Raw genomic sequence first — 24,685 nt, 5'->3', positions numbered from 1 at the left:
TTTATGATACTGCCTCTAGAAGATGACAACCGCCTCAGTGCTTATTCATTCAGCAAATATTTGTGAAGGGCTCACTATGTACCAAGCTTTTGTTAGATGTGGAGGATGGCAGTATGGTTTAAAAAGAAACCATGCTTGGGGGTGTGTTCACCCCCACAACCTCGTATATAAAAGAAAGATGCAACTACAATTATATTAAGAGCTCAAAAAGGAAAATTTGGAGCTCTATGAAAACATGTAGTGAGGCCAGAGGTGGACGTACCTGAAACTGGTAAACTTTGGGACCCCTTAAAGGTACAAGGTATCTTGTATCTTGTACCTTAAAGGTACCCCTTAAAGGTAAAGCCCCTTTGGGCCCTTTATTTTTCAGTAAAACTTGCAAACGTAAGATATCATACCATTAGTGGTTAAAATAATTGTTTTCATTCGTATTTTATTTGTCTTTGTGTCCTGCTTTCTCCTTCCCTCTCAAAATCATGAGAAGGGCCCTGGGTTTTACACAAGCCTTTGGGGAGACCTCTCTAGTATTCAGTTCACAGTGGTTATTTTTTTTTCCCCCTAGCTGGCTTGTTCTCTTGAAGTCCAACCTTCTGCCAAGGTGTCCCAAGCTTGGTGCACAAACATGTAGGCTGAGTGCCCAGTGCCTAGCCTGCCTGAGTGTATTTTACAGCTATTTTCCTCTGACTGGTGGTAAAGTGTAAGTCTACCTAAAACGTGTGCAACTGCCTTTCCTCCTCATGTATAGCCTAGTGGTTTTGGTAGGCAGAATTTTAAGAGGTCCCCATAATCCCTACCACCTGATATTCACACCAGGCATAATCCCTTCCCTTTGGATATGGATGGGACCTTGACTTGATTCTAGCCTACAGAGTATGGCAAAGATGAAGGGATTTTGCAGATGTAAGTAAGGCCCTAAATCAGTTGATTTTTAGTTAATCAAAGGAGATTACGATTATGCTGGGTGGGCCTTACTTAATCAGGTGGTTACCCTTAAAAGAGAGATTGGGTCCTCCCTGAGATGAGAGATTCTCCTTGAGAACTCGATAAAATAAGCAGTCGAGTCACATTGATGAAGCTCATACAGAAAAGAAGTATAATTTACCTCTAGAAGCCGAGGGCGGCCTCCAGGCAACAATTATAGGGGCACAAGGAAATGCATTTTGCCAACAACCTGAATGAGCTTGGAAACAGATTCTTCTTCAGGTGAGTCTCCAGGTGAAACTATGGCCTAGTGGACAACCTGATTGCAGTCTTTCGAGAGCCTGAGCATACCTGGATGGTCCTAGAGTCTGTCTAGGACTGCCTAGGACCATATCTGGATTTCTGACCCAGAGAAAATGTGACCTAATGACTATGTATTAAGAACTAATGTTGGGCAGCCCGGGTGGCTCAGCAGTTTAGTGCCGCCTTGGGTCCAGGGCCTGATCCTGGAGACCCGGGATCGAGTCCCATGTCAGGTTCCCTGCACGGAGCCTGCGCTGCCCCCCCCCCCCTCTCTCTCTATCTCATGAATAAATAAAATCTTTTTTTTAAAAAAAAAGAACTAATGTTGTAATATCTCTGTAGAAACAAGATGGATTCCCACCCCAAATTTAGTTTGGATGTCAAGACTGATGATGCCACACACACACACACACACACACACATACACATCATGAGAAAACATAAAAATGTTTATTATTTATGTGGCAAGACTTTTTGGAAGGAGAGAGCAGGCCTCCTGTGCTGATCTAAAAATGGTTTGAGAGAGCAACTATTATGGGCTAAACTGTGTTCCCTTCAATTTTGTATGTTGAAGTCCTAACCTCTAGTACTTCCGAATTTGACCAATAGCTCAAATAATATAGAGATAGGGCTTTAAAAAGACAACAGAGTGAAAATAAGGTCATTATGGTGGGTCCTAATCCAATACGACTGGTGTCCTTATGAGAAGGGGAAATTTGGATATAGAAAGGTAAAGAAAGAAGACCATGTAGGGACAGTGGAAGACGACACCATCTATGAGCCAAGGAGAGAGAAGCTTCAGAAGAAACCAGTCCCACCAACACCTTTGATATCAGATATCTAACTTCTAGAACTTCTATTGTGTAAGCCACCAAGTCTATGCTACTTTACTATGGCAACCCTGGAAAATTCATACAGGAAGGATAGAAGAGTGGTTTGGGATTGTTTTTTACTGTGGTTAAGGACTGGTTAGGGATTAGAGTGAGGGTATCCAGGTATGGGAAGGGGCTTGGCTGCTGTGCCAAAGGAGGGACTATCTGGGCCTTCCTGACTATCCTGTCTTGCCCAGCTGACCCAAGACACAAGAAGAGAGGGGAGGAGGCTTAAAAGCTACCAGCCATCAAACCTCAACAAGAGGTCAGATTTTTGTTACAGCTAAGCTGGTGAAAGGGAGGGGCCAGCCAGCTCTCTGGGCCCTCTTTTATTTTTTTATTTTTTATTTTTTAAAGATTTTATTTATTCATGAGAGACACACAGAGAGAGAGGCAGAGACACAGGCAGAGGGAGAAGCAGGCTCAATGCAGGGAGCCCGACGTGGGACTTGATCCCAGGTCTCCAGGATCAGGCCCTGGACCCAAGGCGGCACTAAACCGTTGAGCCACCCAGGAATCCTCCCCCCCCTTTTTTTCTTTTAACCCTCTTTTATAAGGGCATTCATCTCATCACTTCCCAAAGGCCCCACCTCTAAATACCATCACCTTGAGGGGTAGGGCTGCAAACTAGGACTATTCAGTCCACAGCAGCATGTGTTCTCCATCTTCTTAGTTTCCTCTGTGGCGTTAGCTCCAGTTGCCCAGTGTTAGCTAGCTGAATAACCTATCTTGTATTGCCTGCCTCTCTTCCCTACTGGTGATTCCCAAGGTTCCCAAATGAGTCGCTGGCACTGGATCCCTGTTCCCCGATCTACTTTAGAGGAACCTAAACTGAGACAATGGGTTCATATTGGAAGGGCACGGTCGACGCCCGCCAGCCAGAGTCCACCAGGGGCACACCTACAGTAGAACCCATTGGGTTCATTATTTTTTGCAGCAAAGGAGGACGCACACCATGGGGTGTCTTCCTAGAAGGGTGTTGGAAAGAACCTATTGTAGGGTTTGGGCTTTGATTGGATGATTGGAAGTGGTCTAAGGAAGCGGGTGGTTCACTTAGGTTGGACTGTCGGAAAGAGAAGGCAATTCTATCGAGGAAGATCTCAATAAATCCTAAAGTGAGGGGATCCTAGAATGAGGTAAAAGCTGTGGTTGGTAAAGAAATAGTCACTCATCGTAGCAAGAGACCAGTTGTTGGGTATTTTGTGGATTAACAACCGTCATCTTGTGCTTGGACAAACTGATCAAGTTGACTTGCATTGTCTCCGCTTCTGGGCTTGTGGTCTCGGAGTGAAGCTGTGAGGTCGGTCCTCCGGGAGCAGGTTCCTATTTGAAAGATCAGCATGGACCCCCGCGAGCCGGGCGTGCTTCCGAAGGTCGGCCTGCGGGCTTCCTGTTTGCCCTCCTCACCACTTTGTAAGCTCTCCACGTCACCTAAGCGTCAGCCCGAGCTCGGGGCTTCGCATCCACCCTCTTCAGTCTCCACGATAATGCGGAGACAGGGGCGACCGGCCACACTTTAGAGGTCAGCGGGAAGGTGTGACCTGAGTTCGCACGGCGTGCCCACAGGTGCAGGGCCCTGAGACGTGCCCACAGGTGCAGGGCAGAGACGTGCCCACAGGTGCAGGGCCCTGAGACGTGCCCACAGGTGCAGGGCAGAGACGTGCCCACAGGTGCAGGGCCCTGAGACGTGCCCACAGGTGCAGGGCCCTGAGACGTGCCCACAGGTGCAGGGCAGAGACATGCCCACAGGTGCAGGGCCCTGAGACGTGCCCACAGGTGCAGGGCCCTGAGACGTGCCCACAGGTGCACGGCAGAGACATGCCCAGAGGTGCAGGGCCCTGAGACGTGCCCACAGGTGCACGGCAGAGACATGCCCAGAGGTGCAGGGCCCTGAGACGTGCCCACAGATGCACGGCAGAGACGTGCCCACAGGTGCACGGCAGAGACATGCCCAGAGGTGCAGGGCCCTGAGACGTGCCCAGAGGTGCAGGGCCCTGAGACGGAGAGCGACGCCTCGGTGGCCTTGGCTTCTGACGCGGGCACCACGCCCGCCGCCAGGAAAGCGACGCTGGGACCCGGGGGGAGGCGGCACAGCCCCTCCGCGGCCCCGCAGCCGGCGCTCCGCAGCTTCGGTCGGAGGCCGGGCGCCCCGCCCAGGACCGGCCCCGCGGAGGTTTGCAAGATTTTATGCGGTGATGGCGCGGGACTCGGCGTCGGGCCCCGCCGCTACACCAGGGCGGGGCGCGGGGTCCCGGCCACCGAGACTCGCGCCCGCCCCCGGCCCCGCTCCCCAGCCCCCGCCCCGACACTCCGCCCCCCATCCCCTCTCCCCTTTCCCCTCCCGGATCCCGACCTGCCCCAGCCCGGTCCCCGGCTCCCCTCACCCCCTTCCCCGCCCCGACACTCCGCCCCCCATACTCTCTCCCCTCCCCTCTCCCCCCCTCCCCTCCTGGACCCCACCCGCTCCGGCCCCCCCGCTCCCGGCTCCTACCCCCGCCCCCACGCCAGCACTCCGCTACCCGCTCCCCTTTCCCCCCAGCCTGGCCGCTGTGGCTCCCCGAGGCTCCTCAGCCCCCGCCCCCGCTTCCACATCGTGGCCCCGCCCACTCCTAGCCCCGCCCACCACCGCCGCGGCCCGCTCCACCCACAGCAGGCCCCGCCCCTTCCCCATCGTGGCCCCGCCCACTCCTGGCCCCGCCCACCACCGCTGCGGCCCGCTCCACCCACAGCAGGCCCCGCCCCTTCCCATCGTGGCCCCGCCCACTCCTAGCCCCGCCCACCACCGCGGCCCGCTCCACCCACAGTAGGCCCCGCTCCTTCCCCATCGTGGCCCCGCCCACTCCTAGCCCCGCCCCGCTCCGGCCCCGGCCCCGCCCCCCGGAGCCCCGAGCACCTGCAGCCCGAGTCCGCGAGGTCCAAGATGGCGCTGCTGGGTCGCGTCTTCCTCGTTCGGGGCCGCGGCCCTCGGCGGGTAAGGCGGCGCTGGAGGGACCGAGGGCCCGGCTCGCCCCCCAGCGAGCGCCCTGCCCGTGCGGGTCCCCGGGACGGCGCCCGGGGGCGCGCGCGGCGAACATCTGGACCCCGGGACGCGGGGCGCGCGGAGCCGCGGGAGGAGTGCGGACCGGGGGGGGGGGGGGGGGGGACAAGGTCACGGTCGGCGGTCGGAGAACCGTGGGTGTGGAGGGCGGGCCGGGCTCCTCCGAGTGCCCCGGCAGCCTCTGAGCCGTGTGTAGGGGCGAGGGGGGCAGCAGGACCCTGCGGGCGGCGGCTCGGAAGGGGAGGGGCGCGCCGGCGGGAGGGGGTCCGCAGGGGGCGCTGGCCTCTCGGCGGCCTGGTCTCGGCGGCCTCGTCTCGCCGGGAAGATCCGCTTCTGCGTTAGTTGTGCAAATGAAACGTTCGTGCAAACAGACGTTCTATTAGAAGAAAAAAACCCCGAAACCTCGCTCTCTATTCTCCTCCCTAGAGGCAAAGCTGGGAGAGAGGTGGGTACCTTTCAGGCGGCCTTCCACCCCTCAGCTTTGGGAGACGCAGCTGGTGTGTTTTGTCAACGTGCGTCCACGGGACCCAGAGTCAGAATAAAAAAAATGCAAGCGAGGGACACCTGGGTGGCTCAGTGGTTGTGCACCTGCCTCCAGCCCGGGGCGTGACCCTGGAGACCTGGGATCGAGTCCTGCGTCGGGCTCCCTGCATGGAGCCTGCTTCTCCCTCTGCCTGTGTCTCTGCCTCTCACTCTCTCTCTCTGTGTCTCTCATGAGTAAATAAATAAAACATTTTTTAAAAATGCAAGCGAAGATAGCTGGAGAGGCTAAGAGAGCGAAAGGAGGTTGTAAGAAGAAGCTGTGATATCCAAGACAGTCCCTTCCCCCAAGCAAAGTTAGGAACCTTAATACACTAAACCTAAAAGTTCAGCTTCCTTAGCCAGGTGGAAGAAGTATCTATCCTGCCAAGGGTACCTCCCCCAAGTCAGGGACTAACCAAATCCTGCTGAGCCCAGTGGGATGCCAGCCCTGCTGTTCTTTTTTGGAAAATGGAGGTAGCGGCTCTAAATGTGAACATGAGGAAATAGTATGGTCAGTCTCTTAAGTTAGAGAACTTCGTTTATTTTTTTTAAAGGTTTTATTTATTCATGCAGAGAGAGAAGCAGAGACACAGGCAGAGAGAGAAGCAGGCTCCATTCAGGGAGCCCGACATGGGACTCGATCCCCATGGGACTCTATCCCCGTGGGACTCTATCCCTGTGGGACTGTATCCCATGGGACTGTATCCCTGCCGGACTCTACCCTCCTGGGTCTCTATGCCCCACCCACTCTCTCCCCATGGGACTATTCCTGCGGACTCTATCCCATGGGACTCTGTCCCCATGGGACTCTATCCTCGGGACACTATCCTCGTGGGTCTCTATCCTCACAGGACTCTATCCGCATGGGACTCTATCCCCGGGGCTCTATCCCTGTGGGAATCTATCCCCGCGGGACTATCCCTGCGGTCCTCTATCTCCATGGGACTGTATCCCGGACTCTATCCCTGCGGGACTCTATCCCCGTGGGACTCTATCCCCATGGGACTCTATCCCCGCGTGTCTCTATCCCCAGGACTCTATGGGACTCTATCCCCGTGGGACTGTATCCCCATGGGACTCTATCCCCGCGTCTCTATCCCCAGGACTCTATCCCTGTGGGACTCTATCCCCGGGACTCTATCCCCGTGCGTCTCTATCCCCAGGACTCTATCCCCGTGGGACTCTATCCCCGCATGTCTCTATCCCCGGGACTCTATCCCCGGGACTCTATCCCCGTGCGTCTCTATCCCCAGGACTCTATCCCCGTGGGACTCTATCCCCGCATGTCTCTATCCCCGGGACTCTATCCCCGTGGGACTCTATCCTAGTGGGACTCTATCCTAGTGGGACTCTATCCCCGTGGGACTCTATCCCCATGGGACTCTATCCCCGAGACTCTATCCTCGCGGGGCTCTATCGCCAGGACTCTATCCCCGGGACTCTATCCTCGCGGGACTCTATCCCCGTGGGACTCTATCCCCGCGCGTCTCTATCCCCAGGACTCTATCCCTGTGGGACTCGATCCCGGGTCTCCAGGATCAGGCCCTGGGCTGAAGGCGGCGCTAACCCGCTGAGCCCCCCCTCCAACCCCATCTGACCCCCCCACCCCCCGCCGCTGCCCCAGAACTTTGTTTTAAAGAGTGCTGTTTGTTTGACAATAAGGTTTTGCTGATATGATTTTCCTGTAAATATTCTGGTTGTAGGTCACTGTGAAAGAAGCCTGTTTTCTGACCTCTTCTCAAAGAACCTTGTCTTTGTACAACAGCTGTGAGGTTAGAAAAGTCTTCAGAGGTTTTTTGATACAACCCTCCCTTCCCCCAAATCATTAGGACTGTAATAATAAGATAATAAAATCAATCACGCAGACTGTATCCCAATTCTTCGGACACCATTAGACAAAAAACAGTTGGGGGGGGCAAGCGGAACTCATTTAAAAATTAATTGTACTCTGACAATTTTGGAATTCTTTTGCTTAAGAAAAACAGAAGTTTTGAGGGTCAGAGTTCAGAGCCAACAGAAGCTCCTTTTGGTGTGTTTTGTTTTCCTGGCACCTGCCGCCTTGGGTTTGAATTCCTGGGAGAAGCATTTTCCTGTCTGTGAAGTGGGAGGTGGTTCCAGGGAACATCATGTTTCTGTGGGCAAATACTAGTTATTACAGTTAGAACTCCCAATGTGAGTATTTTTGTTGAGCAAGAACCAAGGAAAATGTTTTCTTTGTTAAATGTGTTTATGAAGTGTCTTAAATCGTGCTGGTTAGCTAGTAGGCCTCAATTCAACGCAACAAATATTTATTGCCAATGAGCTCTGTGCCCGGCTAGGGGCACAGAGCTCGTTGGGGTATAAAGATTAAAAAAACAAAAAACAATCTCTGCTCTCAAGTCGCTGTCAGTTGTACTCAGGAAAAGGGGCACACTCTCAGTTGTTTTATCAGGAAATGCTATTTAAGTGCCTATTACATGTTGGGCATCGTTCGGAGCTACTTGGCGGGAAAGATATCTATACCATCATTAAGTCTCATATATTTTTCAAGCTATGGATAAACAAGAGTGGACACAGAAATCAGTCTTATGGGGCAAGATGAGTAAGAAAAAAAAATTGGGATAGAATACAAAATACCAGAATTCATCTCATGTAAGTGTAGTAAGGTTAAGTTTACTTTGTGAAATCTTTTTTTTTTTTTAATATATCATTTTTTTCTATTGTGGACTAAATATTAGGTGTCTGTGATGCACACTGCCATACCTTCTTTCCTTTTGTTTTTATCAAGGGTCGTAACTTTAGGATTTTTATAAAAATGATACCCGACCAATATAGATTCAGGTAATATAGTTTTAAAAAAAGTAACATAGGACCCTAATCTGGCCACCCAGAAATAACCAGGGTTGAGATTTGGTGAACATCATTCCAGGTGTCTATGCTGATAAAAAAAGATGGGTACACAGGCATCATTTTACTTGGATGTATTATATTTATTTTCCCCTCAGAACTGAATCAACATCGTTTTCATTGTCTTCTAACACTGAATATTGTCAGGGAAAAATGTAAGGCTAGTGGATTTTTTTTTCCTTCTGTATTTTCTGTCTGGAAAGCTTAAGAAATCTTTGTGTACCCAAACTAAAATTCCAGAATATAAACTTCCTGGAGGCAAGGATTTATATCTTGTGTGTTTACTGCTGTACTTCTAGGCCTAGAATATTGTCTAGTATAGAACAAACATAATAAATATCTGTCACATGAATGAATGCGTACTGTGTTGCCATATAAGGTGTATTTCTTAGTATGCTTTATATAACATGTAAGTGTCTGAAAAACCGTAGTCTAGGAGGTCACACAAGACGTGAGTAGACTGTGAAAATGCAGGTGTATGTTGGAATGCATATGTAAGCAGAATGGTGTGTGTCTGGAGGAGGTGGTGAAGGCTTCATGGAGGAGGTGGCTTCCAGGGCTGACTTTTAAAGGAGGAGTTGGAATATATGGGGCCTCACATGTATGTGATCTGGACCTAAGGAATAGCATATATCAAGAAGTAAGGGAGCATAGCCTATTTCTTAAAAAAAAAAAAAAAAAAAGAGTGGTTTAGTATTGTGGAGTTTAAAATACGGGTTCAGAGAGAAGTGCATGGAGATGAGACTGGACAGGTTGCTGGGGGCAGGACACGGTGGGCGTATTTTAGGCCTTTATTAGGTGCTAGACAGGGTCCCAGGGGTATAAGGATGAGCAAAAGAGCTGGTTCCTGCTCTCAGGAAGCTTATACTCTTAATGACATTTTGGTATAATATAGTTAAGTATTATGATGAGCGCTCTTGATCTCAGAAGAGGTCCAACATAAAAAGCATCTGTCTTCTCCAGTTTGAAAAATAAGAGTACAGACTGAGGCCAAAGTGTCACTTGTTACCATTCCACGTGAGAGCCAGCTGCCCCTGTTACCTGTTAACCGGACCTCCTGCATTAGGCAGACTTGCTGCTTCAGAAGGACAGCAGAATTGCTCTCTCAGGGCAGCTGACTCAAGAGGAGGAATTGGTGTGCCCAATTATTCTTTCAGTATTTACCAGTCAGATAAACTATCTCTGTGGAGACAGGGAAACTAAGGGTGTGCAGAGAAGCCTGGGGTTGCAGGGAAACATCTGGGTCAGGAGAGAAGCATTTCCCACCCCCAGTGGGAGGAGTGTGCAATTTTATGGGAATGTGTTTTGGAGTACACACCTAGGCTGAGACCCCAAGGGGAGGAGTATGAGTAAGAAGGTTCTAGGTGGGAGAGTGGCCTGTGTGACGGGTCCAGGCTAAAGTGTACAGGTAGAGAGTGGAGAGGCAAGCTGGTGGACAGCCAGTGGGCCACACTGAGGAGTGAGAGCTCCGTCCTGACAGCGTGCGTGGGAGTGGCGATAAAAACAGAGGCATGTAGTCAAATCCGGGTACTCTTCTCTCCATGGTGGCCTCAGATAGGAGTGGCTGTGGATGCTTAGAGACTCCCAAGTCAAGGGATATTTAGGAGGTAAATTGAGAGGCCTTGTGATTGGTTGTTGGTGTGCAAGAAGAAGGAAGATTGGGCCATGTTGAGGTGATACGGCACCATCATAGTTGTGAGCAGGGAAGTGATACTTAGCAGGTAAGACTTGATCTAGGGAGACTACAAGTCCAAACAAGCAATGGGTCTGCACAGTCCTAAATGGAGCTATTTAGGACTAAATCAGACAACTTTGGTTTGGATGTGCGGTATGAGACGGAAGCCCTGATTTCTGTCTTTGGCCCCTGAGCTAAGGGCAGTGGCAGTGAGAGAGGGCACTTGCAGGGGGACGTTGGCTACAGGGATGGAGATGAGAATGTTCACTGTGTCTGGGAGTGTTAGGAAAGGCATCGGAACTCTCAGAACTAACTTCGAGTGATGAGTGTTGTATGATGTGGGATCGATCTGGTATAAATAGGGAGGTAGAAGACAATCTATATTTGGGGAACCCTGAGTGTTTTGTTTTCCTGAGTGCAGATTTCCAGGAGGTAAAGCAGAGGGAGAAGAGGAGGCAGAGATGGGCAAGAGCCAAGTCACAAAGACTTGATGAGCTGTGTGAAGCTAAGGAATCTGGACTTTGTGCAGCTCCCAGGAGCCGTAGATTGAGCTTAAGGTGAAAAGTGCCATGAGCAGGTTTGCAGTGTTCTGGAGACAGACTGGAGAGAGGAGACGCTGGCGGCTAGAGACAAGGTAACAGATGACATAAGGTGGGACCTCCGTATTTGTGGGCGACAGGAGATACGGGCCTCTGAAGTTGAGCAGTGCATAGAGAGGAAAGATACGGACTGGGGTCTTGGCAATGGACGGGATGTGTCAGGTGAAGAGAAAGACGACTTGGAGGAGTCCTTAGAGGCAGTCACTTGGATGAATGGTGGCTTCAGAGCTCAGATATATGTATGTGAAGAAATGTCCAAACAATCTCCTTCCCAAAACGAATAACGCTCATTTTATAATATTAAAAGAATATGTAGATCTCTACAAAGATCGTTACAAAGCACATCGAGAGAGGAGGGCATGTCTGAAGTGAGCCAGGGTTGTCTACAGCCCATAGTAAAAGGCATTCCATCAGGGTTTGGCAACCCTTGGTTTTTGAAGAAAATTCCAGGTAGAAAACGATCAGCGTTCTCAGCTGTCCTACGCTGTTCTCTTTCTGAGGTGATGGTTCGTCTTGGAATCCGAAATGCCTGGGTATGGGACACCTGGGTGGCTCAGCGGTTGAGCATCTGCCTTTGGCTCAGGGCGTGATCCTGGAGTCCTGGGATCAAGTCCCACATCAGGCTCCCTGCATGGAGCCTGCTTCTCCCTCTGCCTCTCTCTGTGTCTCTAATGAATAAATAAAATCTTAAAAAAAAAAAAAAAAAAGAAATGCCTGGGTAAATATAAGTAGGTTAAGAGTAAGGGGACAGCCATACTTTGGTCCCTTCCAGGCTGGGGCGGCTCCCACACCGCATTGCGTGGCGGTGGAAGTGCTTGCTTTCACAGTTACGGAGTGATGTTGCGAGCCCGGTATTTCCAGCTGCGGGTTACGTGTGTTCACCTGAGTGTCCCCCAGGTGTTGCAGCTCTGGCGTTTCCAGTACAGAACTCCTTGTCTTCAGTCCTCCGGCCTGGGTCTTCCCACGTCGATCCCGTCCTTTGTAGCAGCGCCCAGCGAGTAGCCATGGAAACTTCGCTCATCTTCAGCTCTCCCCTCCTTGCTCAGCGCTTCCAGCTGCTTGGCTTCCGAATTCAGGCTAGACTACGTGTTACATACGGGTGGAGAGTGTTGTCTGGATCACTGCCGCCCTCCTTATCTCCCCTAGACCCACACCCTCCGTCTGATGAGCCCCACTTCCTTCTAGCTCAGAGTTGAACCTTCCCGTCCAAAACACAAAGGCAGTGCTAAGAGTGAGGTAAAGGGGAGAGAGGTGGAGAAGGCTCTCTCAGCTGAATGGGCTTCATCTTTTCAGGAAAGGGGGGGACGCTTTATCTGCCTTCCGTGAAATAGGTCGGTATGTGCTGAGGTTGGGCTTTGAGGTACGGCGATAATTTATTATATCCTCACTTTCTGGGGCCTTTTTACCAGCAAGTAATTTCATTTGCTAAGTCCTGTCCCTTCTGATGATGGCATCCAGGTCACCTCCTGCCTCACCTGCGGCAAAAGCACCATCCCTGCTCCCAGCCTTGCCTCCTACATTCCTTCTCAGCATCGCAGGCAAAACAGTATAGAGCAGTCCTCCGAACACCTAAGGCAGATCCTCTGCTCAAAACGTCACAGATGTTTTCCACTGGACTCAGAGTAAAAGTTTAGTGCACATCGTGTGGTTGACTCAGCCTTCATGATCCAATCTTCTTCATCTTTTTAGATTTTATTCGTTTATAGGGGCTTGATCTCGGGACTCTGAGATCATGACCTGACCTGGAGGCAGGTGTGTAACCACCGAGCTCCCGGGTGCCCCTGATCCAATCTTCCTTTTTTTTTTTTTTTTTTTAGATTTTTAAAGTTTATTCATGAGGGACACACACAGAGAGAGAGAGGAAGAGACATAGGCAGAGGGAGAAGCAGGCTCATGCAGGGAGCCCGACGTGGGACTCTATCCCGGGACCCCAGGATCACACCCTGAGCCCTTGAAAGGCAGGTGCTCAACCGCTGAGCCACCCAGGCATCCCCCCGATCCAGTCTTCTTGACCTGATTGGCCTCCCACCCCTGCCACCCTCCCTCCTTCCACTCCAGCCACACTGGCCCTCTGACTTCCTCGGCTTGCTGGTCATGGCCCTGGCATTTACTCTCCCCTCTGCCTGAAAGAACTGTGGCACTCATTCTCTCACCTTTTTTAGGTCTTTATTCAAATTCACCTCAGACCCTTCCTGACCACTCTATTTAAAATAGCAACTCTCCATCCCTATGCTGTGCCTTATTTTTACCCCACACCGTGTGTGTTAGCCTGTAATATACTATGTAAGTATACGTATTCTTTAATTTATGCCCCTCCATCCAAAAATAATCTCTCAAGGTAGAATATTATATTTATTTTGCTCCCTGCTGTATTGCTATTTTCTAGAACAGTGCCTGGGGCATGGGGGATGCTCCTTAAAAACTTGTTAAAAATAGGGGCACCTGAGTGGCTTAGTGAGTTAAGCATCTGCCTTTGGCTCAGGTCATGATCCCAGGGTCCCAGGAATGGGCCCCAAGTCAGGCTCCCTGCTCAGTGGAGAGCCTGCCTTTCCTTCTCTCTCTGCTTCTCCCCCAGCCCCCTGGCCCCAGCTCAAGCTCACTCTCTCCTTCTCTCTGTCTCAAGTAAATAAATAAAATCTTAAAAAAAACAAAACTTGTTAAAAATAGGTAAATGAATTAACTATCCCAAATCATAATATCATGTTTATCTCTAATATTTTTTTCATATGCACAAATCTCAATTCAAAACAAAACCTTTTCAAGAGCAGGGGTTCTATTTTTTTGGTTTAAAAAAGATAATTATGTTAGTTACGGCTAATGTGATGGGGATCGATGGGATTACTCAGAAGAGAGGTAAGCATAGTGAAGACCCACATTCAAAATTTCAAACTGCAAAAAAAAAAAAAAAACCAAAAAAAAAACAGAAAACAAAACAAAAAAAACCCAAAATTTCAAACTGCCTGCTAATTTATCTCCTTGATTTCATCTCCTTTTATTGGGAAGTATTGGTGAAGCATCTGTTTGGTCCACATCTCACTGTAGACCGGTAAGAACTGTAATAAAAATGGGAAGTATACCCTGAAGCACAGAGCAGCTCCTTTTTCAAGGACTCCTGTTCATTGCTATAAGATGTATCATTACTTAAAAATGTAATCTCTGTCTTGCTACTGGCAACAGCTGCGTAATTCAGCCTAGCCTCTGCAACCTGGAGTCCAGCTAACTTTCTTTTATATTTGCTCAGCCTTACCTTCCAGTTGCTGTGGCAACGAGATCTGTGTTCTGCAGAAGCTTATAATATCAGTGGCCTCTGGTGCTGTGCCCTGCTCTCAGTTAAGGAGAGGGCGGAGGTACTCAAGCAATCCACACAGGCACCGAGCTTGAGCGCAGAACGGCCCATGGCAAGCCATAGATGTGGGTAGAGTTTGGGCTCTCTGTTTCTTTTCCAATTGGTGGGATCACTAATGGTATTAGTGGGTGGGACAGTTCTTCATTCTGCAGCATTATCTGTTCCTGTATTGGAGTATCAATACAGAGCATCCTGCCCAGCTCCCTCTTGTATTTCCAGATGCATCCAGCTGAGAGCTACCTCCATGGCTGCAGTGGCAGTGGTCTAGGCATTGAAAAGTACAAGCATGGGCAGCCCAGGTGGCTCAGCGGTTTAGCACCGCCTTCAGCCCAGGGCCTGGTCCTAGAGGCCCGGGATCGAGTCCTGTGTCAGGCTCCCTGCATGGAGCCTGCTTCTCCCTCTGCCTATGTCTCTGCCTGTCTCTCTCTCTCTCTCTCTCTCTCTCTCTGTGTGTCTCATGAATAAATAAATAAAATGTTTAAAAAAAAAGTGCATGTAGGGCACAGACGTGTGCCTTCTAGCAACTGGACAAAATAAATCAAGAAGCAGTTATTGGAGGCTTACTGTGTGCATAGACTATTGAGTTGCATTGGGAATGCAAAAATATGCATTTTTCAAAGTCATCCTTTGAAAACTAAGATTGTCAGGTCTTCACCAAGCTGATGTTTTTATATGACAGTCTGCAAAGGTCTCATCTTGTGAACCGGAGTCAGGATAAATTTATTCTTAAAATATTCATGTTGGGATGCCTGGGTGGCTCAGTGGTTGAGCATCTGCCTTCAGCTCAGGGCGTGATCCTGGGATCCTGGGATCAAGTCTCGCATCAGGCTTCCCACAGAGAGCCTGCTTCTCCCTCTGCCTGTGTCTCTGCCTCTCTCTGTGTGTCTCTCACGAATAAATAAATAAAATCTTTAAAAAAAATTCGTGTCAATCTAAACCAACAGGTATTTAGAAACTCCAAAAAAAAAAAAAACCAGATTATGAACATCTTTCATTTTCCTTCTAAGTATAGCTCACACTTAAGTATGGAACATACAATACTTAAACTTTAAATAAATCCTTGTAACACTGATCATATGCTAGTGTTCTTGCTATAACTTTGTTTTCCTCTATATCCTTTTTATATTGTGTGCTTGCATATATGATTTGATTTGTGTTAACTTTTTAAAAATATTTATTTACTTAGAGCACGTGCATGAGCGGGGTGGGGATAGAGGGAAGAGGCAGAGGGGAAGCAGACTCCCCACTGGGTGGGGAGCCCTGTGCTGGGCTCTCAGTCCCACAACCCCAAGATCATGACCTGAGCCAAAACCAAGAGTCGGACATTCAACCGACTGAGCCATGTGAGTGCCCCTGTGTTAACTATTTTTAATAAAATATTAATTTATGAACATACCTAACACTCAACATTACAATATGCACTGACTATACAAAAAGTCCCTCTTCCAAGAGGTTAGTGCTATGAATAGTTTCTTGTGGATCCTCCCAACAATTTTTGTTCATGTATCAGCATATGTATGAAGATATTTTCATTAAAAGACCACACAATTGGGAGCATTTTATATTTATTTCCCTACCTTGGATTTTTCCCTTAAATGTAATGCTTCGCATTGTTGGTATTCAACAAATATTTGTTGAAAGTTTGGATAAGTACATACTATTATTAGAATAGACTATATTAAACGATACATAGTTTTTTGTTATATGGATGTGCCCTAATTGGCTGGGTATACCCCCTACTGAAATGCTGATCTATTGTTTTCTAGTATTTTTTATTACAACCAATGCTTTCATATATTATGTTTGACTGTTCTGTGTTCCTTGCATTTCTGAGTCCCTAAAAGTGAATTTTGAGATACGCTTGTCAACTTCTGCAAAAAGCCAACTGGGATTTTGATATGGGTTTTATTGAGTCTGTATATCAATTTGGGGAGTATTGCAATCTTAAAAGTTAAGTTTTCTAATCCATGAACACAGGATGTCTTTTTATTTATTTAGGCATTCTATAAGACTTAATGACATTTTATAGTTTTTAATTTATAAGTATTGTACTTCTTTTATTAAATTTATTAGTAAGCACTTTTTCTTTTTGATGTGATTGTAAATAAAATTGTTAATTTCATTTTCATCTTAGTATATATTTTTGAACATAGCTTCTCCCTCCCACCCAAATGAATGAGTATATCTTTTGGGTTAATTCCTAAATGTGGAGTTGCTGGGCCAAAGGTTGTGTATTGTTTAGATAATATTTTGATAATACGTTACCAAATTGGCCTCCAGAGAAGTTGCCCCAATTCATATCAACAGAATGTAAGAGTGACTTTAATAAGCTATTTTGTTTTGTATTATGTATTATGAAATCTTGAACCTTACCAATCTTGTGAGAAAAAAATGATTATCTTTGTTTAATTAACATTCACTTACTTATAAATATGATAGTATGTATTTTTTTGCATGCGGACTATCTTAAGGCCTTTGCCCAGTTTTTCCATTTGCAAATGACTGATTCACAAATCAATAGATTTGGATTCGAGGGGCTAATTTTTGAAAAGGCATAATTTAGAGTTATTGGAAGTAACTTATTTCAACTTGATGAAGTACAGAGAGCTGAATTTATATCCATAGCACCATTAAGACTCTACGTCTGCACTCATGTGATTTTGTTACAGTCAATGGAACAAGCATTTACTGAATGCTTATTTCTAATTGGTGTTAGAAACCCTGTTTAGTAGTGAATGGATGCTCTTCTATCTTCCTGGATGCTCACAGTCTGGTGAGGAAAACAGATTCTGATGGAGGGAGGGATTCATTGGGCCCATTTTTAATTGAGACATGTTTTAAAAATATCAACAGTTTTTGACACTTTGGCTTGGTTTTGAAGGCTGGTCCTGCAAGGTGGGAGAATAAAATGAGTAGTTCAGGTAGATGAGAAATCAGAAGCAAAGGCCAGAAGGAGAAAGTTGTTGGCAAGTTTCAGGAATGCTGAGGGGTTGTTGAGCATAGAGTATATACCTCTAAGTGGTGGAACTGGTAAGAAGTAGAGCTGGGAAGGTAGGTTGAGGCCATATTGTCCAGCTTGAATGCCAGGCTAAACAGCTTAATTTTTGTATTTTTGACTCTAGAGGACATCAGTGTTGTTGTTTTTTTAAGTTTTCATTTATTTGGGAGAGCGAGAGAGTGCATGTAGGAGTGGGGTGAGGTGGGGAAAAGGGAGAAGCAGACTCCCCGATGAGCAGAGAACCTAACATGGGGCTGGATCCCAGGACCCTGAGATGATGACTTAAGCTGAAGACAGATGCTTAACCAACTCAGCCACCCAGGCGCCTCATGGACATCAGTGTTTTTGAGGTATGGGCTTTTAATGTGGAGGCCCGGTCAATTAGTAATAGTGACAATGATGGTGAGATAGCGAAGCTAAGAGTTAAATTACCTTCTTTAGCTCCACAAATTCTGCATGTTGTTAATGATATTTATAGATTTGAAACTCAATTTTCTTAATAGTGTACCTAGAACATTAAACAATTATTTCTACATTGCTATATAAAAGAGGAAAAACCATTTTTCCCCTTTACATTTTGTATTGGTTTCTTGGGTTTTATTTAGATGAGGAGTAAGGCACTCAAATGACAGTGGTTGCAGAAGCTGGACCTAAGAGTTGGTAGAGCTTTTGAATTTTACCTGAATTCTAAATATTGGCTCAAAAATTTTAAAATATTGAGCAGGCCTAATAACAAAACATCTGGCTTGGGTCACCAGTCTGTGTTTATTGTAGGTGTTTATTCTAGACATTTGAGACCAGTCAAAATACTTTGGTAATTTAAGAATTAATCTCGATGCTATACAGTTCTCATCCTCCAGGGAAGAGACAGTCAAGACTCTTTAAAGGATTTGCCATTCTGACAATTAGAAGTATGATCGCTTTTCATTAGTTTAGATGCTATCATTTAGAACCATATGAAGGAGGAAGATATTATTTATATGATGTAAGAGAGTCATGAGTATGGAGGGAGGGCAGATGATAGCTGATACTTTTTTGGGGGGGGTTTATAACTTTTTAAAAATATTTTATTTATTCATGAGAGACACAGAAAGAGAGAGGCAGAGACATAGAGAGAGAAGCAGGCTCCATGAGGGAGCCCGATGCGGGACTCGATCCTGGGTCTCCAGGATCATGCCCTGAGCCGAAGGGAGGCACGCTTAACCGCTGAACCACCCAGGCATCCCAATTTTAGAACTTCTAGTAAGCAAATTTGTTTGCCAAAGTGGAAGATGTTAGAGAATTTTAAGAGTTTTAGATTTTAGAGATGTCCAGAGAAAGACAAATACCGTATGATTTCACTCATATGTGGAATATAAGAAACAGAACAGATGAACATAGGGGAAGGGAAGGAAAAATAAGATAAAAACAGAAAGAGAGAGAGAGAGAGAGAGAGAGAGAGAGGAAGACAAACCATAAGAGACCCAGCTATAGGGAACAAACTGAAGGTAACTGGAGGGGAGGTGGGTGGGGGATGGGCATTAAGGAGGGCACTTGATGGAATCAGCATTGGGTATTCTATGCAACTGGTGAATCTCTGAATTCTACCCCTGAAACTAATAATACACTATATGTTAACTAACTTGAATTTAAATTAAAAAATTTTTAAAAATAAAGATGTTCAAAGAAATCAATCTTGATATGAAAGATGTTATATCTACTTTCAAAAGACAACTTATTTCTGGAAAAAACACAAAGCAAGGTAATTTGTATCCACTTTCTATGACTCAAAAAGAAATGGCCAAAATGCTGTTTCAGGTTATTCAAGATCCTCTGTAGAAATAGGAGACGGAATACCACAAGATTCTGTGAGGTCTGTTCATTTCTATGGGTCTTTTTTTTTTTTTTTCTATGGGTCTTAATATTAAAATGAACAACTTGTTTTTAGGCAGACAGATGGTTTGGATTTAATATTTAATAGCATTTATGCTATGAATTATCAGAAGGTAATGAAATAAAATAGCCTATCAATTTCTTCAGTTTTGTTTGCTGGGAAAAATCAGTATTGATTAGATCAAGTAAAACACAACAGGTATGCCTGTGCTGTGTAGTCACCTGATACCTTATAGACACTTACTAGGGCTTGTTATCAAAGTGATTATATTTTTACCTCTATATTCTTCCATTATTGAGGAAATTGAGAAAATGTTTTAAGATAAATACAAAATGTTTGTATACAAATATTTTATTTACTTAATTTATCTTTCATAAAGTACCGTGTCACATTCCCTATACAAATCAGCACTAAATAAGTAAAAATTCATTTTAGAGCCTTTGGAAAATTAGAACACATTTTTTCATTATTAACAGGAAATGACAAACTCACCAGCCTACTTGTGCAAATTTCCTGATTCATCATCTTAATGTAATAGTCCTGGAGGCAGTGGCAGCCTTAAGTAAAACTGCCATTTTTGTAGAGAAAGATTATTGTAGGTCGCTTGGGTTATTATGCTTTGGCAAAAGGATGCAAAAAGAAAATGCTTTGTCAACATGAAGCTAAAGGAAATACAATGACCAGCATGGAACATAATCAGATTCACAAATTTATCTTCAATTATTTTATACATGTTTTCAAATTTTGTCTTCCAACATTTTTTTCCTGATTACAAAAGCAAATCATTCTTATTGAAAAGATTTTGAAAATACTGAAAATCAAACAAAAAGCAAAAATAATAATCTGTAAACTCATCATCTAGAGATAATAACTGTGTAAGGAAGGTAAATGGATGGACTCTGAAGTCAGACATCTTGGACACATCAAGTCTTTTCTACTTCCTATTTTTCTACTTCTTTAAAAGTTGGTTAATTGACCTTTCTATTTTTCAGCTTTTCCATCTATAAATTGGGGATAACAGCAGAATTCACCATATAGGATTGTTGTGAGGTAATGCACTGAAAGTCTTTAGTAGACCTTGGCAAATGATAAATGTTGAATCTACTACTTACTGTTGTTACTTCATTAATCTTTTTTTTAAGCATGTATTTCTATTTATAGTTAAGAACATATTATATACTTTTTTTTTTTTTTTTTTACTTAATATCATATCGTACACATTTTCTTGTGTAAATCATTGCCCACATTACCAGTTGTTTCCTTAAGAGAAATTTTCCGGGTATCCCAGGCCAACTGATGGCAGCCCACTTGGCTTACAGGAATATTCTAGCAGGAAATGATAGATTCTGGGATTTTAATCTTCCAACCATGACCTGATGGGGAATATCATGTGCCTCTTTGGTGTGATCATTAAGCTCTGTAGGAGTTCAGCCAGGGAGGAAATACACAAGGTGATGGGGAGGGCTCTGGAGCCAGATCACATTTGAATCTTGGTTCCATAACTTGGGCAATATATTTAACTTCTCTGGGACCTCCTGTACAGTGGGGTAAAAATAATACCTATTTAATGGGGTGGTGAAAATGAACTGGTTTGATATCGAATCCTGACACATGGTAAGCACTTAATAAAATTAGCTCTTTATTGTTTGTTATTATGTTCAACACTTAAAGTTTGTTTTTATAATTAAATGAGAGAATGGCAGTGATTTTCACAAGTAATGTGAGAATGTGAGTTGTAAGACATAAGATAGGACAATACATACATTTTTAGTGTAAATTGTTATTTTTCCCCTATTTCAAATATAACAAGTAGTCATCTGTTGTAAATTTATTATCCAAAGGACAATATAGGAAGAGGAATTTGATTTAATAAGCCTTATGAGGAGATTTTAATAATTTTCTTCAGTGATTCAAAAACGGAATGTGATTTTTATCCAAATTATTCTTGTTAAAAGATGAATATGCTTTATGTTCTTTTTTTTGCATCTTTTTAAAAGAATGCATCTTTCAACTAACATCTTTTTAAATTTTTTATTAGTTTCAGAGGTAGAATTTAGTTATTTATTAGTCACGTATAACACCCAGTGTTCATTCCATCAAGCACCCTCCTTAATGCCCATCACCCAGGTACCTTATCCCACATTCACCTCCCCTCCAGCACCCCTCAGTTTGTTTCCTAGAGTTCAGCGTCTCCCTCTCAATTTTCATTTTATTTTTCCTTCCCTTCCCCTATGTTCATCTGTTCTGTTTCTTAAATTCCACATATGAGTGAAATCATATGGTATTTATCTTTCTCTGATTTATTTCGCTTAGCATGATACCCTCTAGTTCCATCCACATCATTGCAAATGGCAAGTTTTCATTCTTTTTGATGGCCGAGGAATATTCCATTATATATATATTCCACATCCTCTTTATCCATTCATCTGTCAATGGACATGTGGGCTCTTTCCATATTTTGGCTATTATGGACATTGCTGCTATAAACATTGGATTGCATGTGCCCCTTCGGATCACTATGGTTCTGTCCTTTAAATAAATACCTTGTAGTGTGATTGCTGTGTCATGGGCGAGCTCTGTTTTTAATTCCATACCATTTTCCAGAGTGGCTGCACCAGCTTGCATTCCCACCAACAGTGTAAGAGGGTTCCCCATTCTCTGTGTCCTCGCCAACATCTGTTGATCCCTGAGTTGTTAATTTTAGCCATTGTGATCAGTGTGAGGTGGCATCTCCTTGTGGTTTTGATTTGTATTTCCTGCATGTGGAGTGATGTTGAGCATTTTTCATGTGTCTGTTGGCCATATGTTTGTATTCTTTGGAGAAATATCTGTTCATGTCCTCTGTTTATTTCTTGACTGGAACTTTATTTTTTGGGTGTTGTGTTTGATAAGTTCTTTATGGATTTTGGATACTAGCCCTTTATCTGATAAGACATTTACAAATATCTTTTCCCATTACATAGGTTGTCTTTTAGTTTTGTTGACTGTTTCTTGTTCGGTTAGTTCTTTTTAAAGTTAAATTTAAGCAGAACCCCTGTAAATAATAAGTATATACTAAAGAATGGTCTTGGTATTTTAATTGTATTTATTCATGTGATACTTAAAATGTCCTATGAATAAGGTTCTGTTATTGTCTCCGTTTATAGAAGAAAATTGAGGCACAAAGAGGTTAAATCACTTGCAGGTTATACAACTAGGAAGAAAATTCTGTCGTATGTAGTCATGCTCCGAAGCCCATGCTTTTAACCGTTCTGCTATCTTACTTAACATCCCAGTAGAAAAAGAGTCATAATTGATTAAATACAGTACAATATGTTTACAGTGAGTTTGTTAAACTAAGAATTTGATTAACAGTACATTCAAGAGTAAATTTTTTGAAATTCATCTATTTTGTGGAAATGCATTTACAAAAGTTTCAATTAATCTATTTTTCCCTTTCAGTTTTTCAGTTATGGAACACAAATATTGTATCAAAACAATGAAGCTTTTCAGTCTAAATTCTTCCCACCCCTTCAAAAAGCGATGCTACCGCCCAATAGTTTTCAAGGAAAAGTGGCATTTATTACGGGAGGAGGTACTGGCCTTGGTAAAGGAATGACAGCCCTTCTGTCCAGCCTGGGTGCTCAGTGTGTGATAGCCAGCCGGTAAGTCATGGTCAGCAAATTGCCTGACAAGAGTCTATTATAAAATAGTTCTGTGCCATGATATTGAAAATACCATTTACCAGAGTTTTTTGATTTTAATTTTCTATGAAATATCCTTTAGATTATTTAAACAAATTTACTTGGAAAAATCAGTTATAATTTGTAATGCTAGAAATACAGATGGACCATGATTTACATTGATTTCAATTTAGGACTTTTTGACTTTACAATGGTGTGAAAGTGATACACATTCAGTAGAAACTATACTTGGAAATTGAAACTTTTCCCAGACTAATAATATGTGGTAAGATACTCTTTCATGATGCCAGCAGTGCATTTCAGCTCCCAGTCAGCCACTTGGTCATAAGGGTACGGAAATGATAATATTCACACCCATTTTGTACCCATACAGCCCTTCTGGTTTTTTTTTTTTTTTTTTTTAAGATTTTATTTATTTATTCATGAGAGACAGAGAGGCAGACACAGGAGAGGGAGAAGCAGGCTCCCTGTAGGGAGCCTGATGTGGGACTCGATACCAGGTCTCCAGGATCACACTCTGGGCTGAAGGCCGCGCTAAACCGCTGATCCACCCAGGCTGCCCTGCTTTTTCACTTTCAGTACAGTATTCAATAAGTTTACATGAGATATTCAATAATTTATTATAAAACAGGCTTTGTGTCAAATGATTTTGCCCAGTTATAGGCTAATGTTAATCATTAATGTAAGTCAACCTGGCTTAACCTTTAGACCAGGTTAAGCAATGATGTTTACTAGGTCAGGTGTATTAAATGCATGTTCAAATTATGGTATTTTTAACTTACGATGGGTTTATCAAGGATGTAACCCCATTTTTAGGCTGAGGAAGATCAGTAATGATTGATTATGAAATTGATGATGTATATATTAACCAAATTCAGTGATAGAATTTTTTTTCCTTAAACCTGAAGCTTAAGTTAAAAAGTACTGTATTGAGGCTGCTTTGTTTTCATTTAGGAGTGATTATAGTTACTGCTTCAAAGGATAGTTAGCCTTGTACTAAGATAATGGGTATAACCCTTCCATTTTCTATAAGATGGACAGATGTTTCAAAACATCTATTGTGATAAATGTAGGAAGGATAAGGCGATGTAGATGGAATTTCTTATTTAGGCATATCCTGGGACCCTATAACAGTGTATGTAAGTCTAGAACTTTAGAGACAGGCCCCAAAATCTACAACTTCCTCCTATTTTGAAAAGTGCAAAATTTTTAGATAGGCTGAATAGGAATCTGAATGAGGACAAGTCACTATGTAATTTACAAAGGCCCAAAGGAACTTCTTTCAGATGTTTCCTTTAATGCAAATTGGCCTGAACATTTTTTAAAAATATTATAGTGTTTTTACAAATATTAAAGTATTATTTTCTTTGTAACACTTCATATTTTATATTTACGGTTTCTTTTTTGTGTTTCTTTCAAGAGTGTGAAACTGAATGCATATAATGCTTTTATATCTTTAAATTTGGTCTAAAATCTACTAACATAAATCTTATACATAACAGATTTTATATAGTATAATGTAAGTTTACATTATATCATGAATGTGTTTTCTTTCTAAAGCAGGTTTGGGCAAGGGAACAGAAGTGATTATATATTAAGGAAATAATTTTATTTTTTTTCATGTTTCAAGTCTTTATTTAAATTCTAGTTAGCATATAGTATAATATTGGTTTCAGGAATAGAATTTAGTGATTCATCACTTATATATAACACCCAGTGCTCATCTTAACTACCCATTATTTAGCTCATCTACCTACCTCCCCTCAAGCAACTCTCAGTTTGTTCTGTATAGTTAAGGGTCTCCAATGGTTTGCCTCCCTCCCTCTCTCTCTTTTTTTCCTTCTTCTATGTTCATCTGTTTTGTTTCTTAAATTCCACATGAGTGAAATCATATAGTATTTGTCTTTCTTTGACTGACTCATTTCCCTAGCATAATAATACTCTCTAGGTCCATTCACATTGTTACAATG

At 44.1% G+C, this 24,685-nt stretch overlaps 1 protein-coding gene across 2 annotated transcripts in view; it reads left to right on the top strand.

The window, feature by feature from the left end:
* The first annotated feature begins 4,945 nt into the window (after window positions 1–4,945).
* DECR1 (2,4-dienoyl-CoA reductase 1) overlaps window positions 4,946–24,685 on the top strand; it is a 45,485-nt gene continuing 25,745 nt past the window's right edge. Inside the window, exons 1-3 of one of the 2 annotated variants that reach the window (XM_077876313.1) lie at window positions 4,946–5,067; window positions 20,025–20,082; window positions 22,474–22,676. In XM_077876313.1, the coding sequence (XP_077732439.1) occupies window positions 22,555–22,676 (122 nt within the window). In that variant the 5' untranslated portion in view covers window positions 4,946–5,067; window positions 20,025–20,082; window positions 22,474–22,554. The remainder of the gene's footprint in view (window positions 5,068–20,024; window positions 20,083–22,473; window positions 22,677–24,685) is intronic. The other variant, XM_077876312.1, reaches the window with a different exon arrangement.

Source organism: Canis aureus, chromosome 28 (genome assembly GCF_053574225.1).
Source record: "Canis aureus isolate CA01 chromosome 28, VMU_Caureus_v.1.0, whole genome shotgun sequence".
Taxonomy (NCBI): Eukaryota; Metazoa; Chordata; class Mammalia; order Carnivora; family Canidae; genus Canis; species Canis aureus.
The sequence above is the reverse complement of the archived record's forward strand: the minus strand, read 5'-3'. Positions and strand labels throughout refer to the sequence as shown.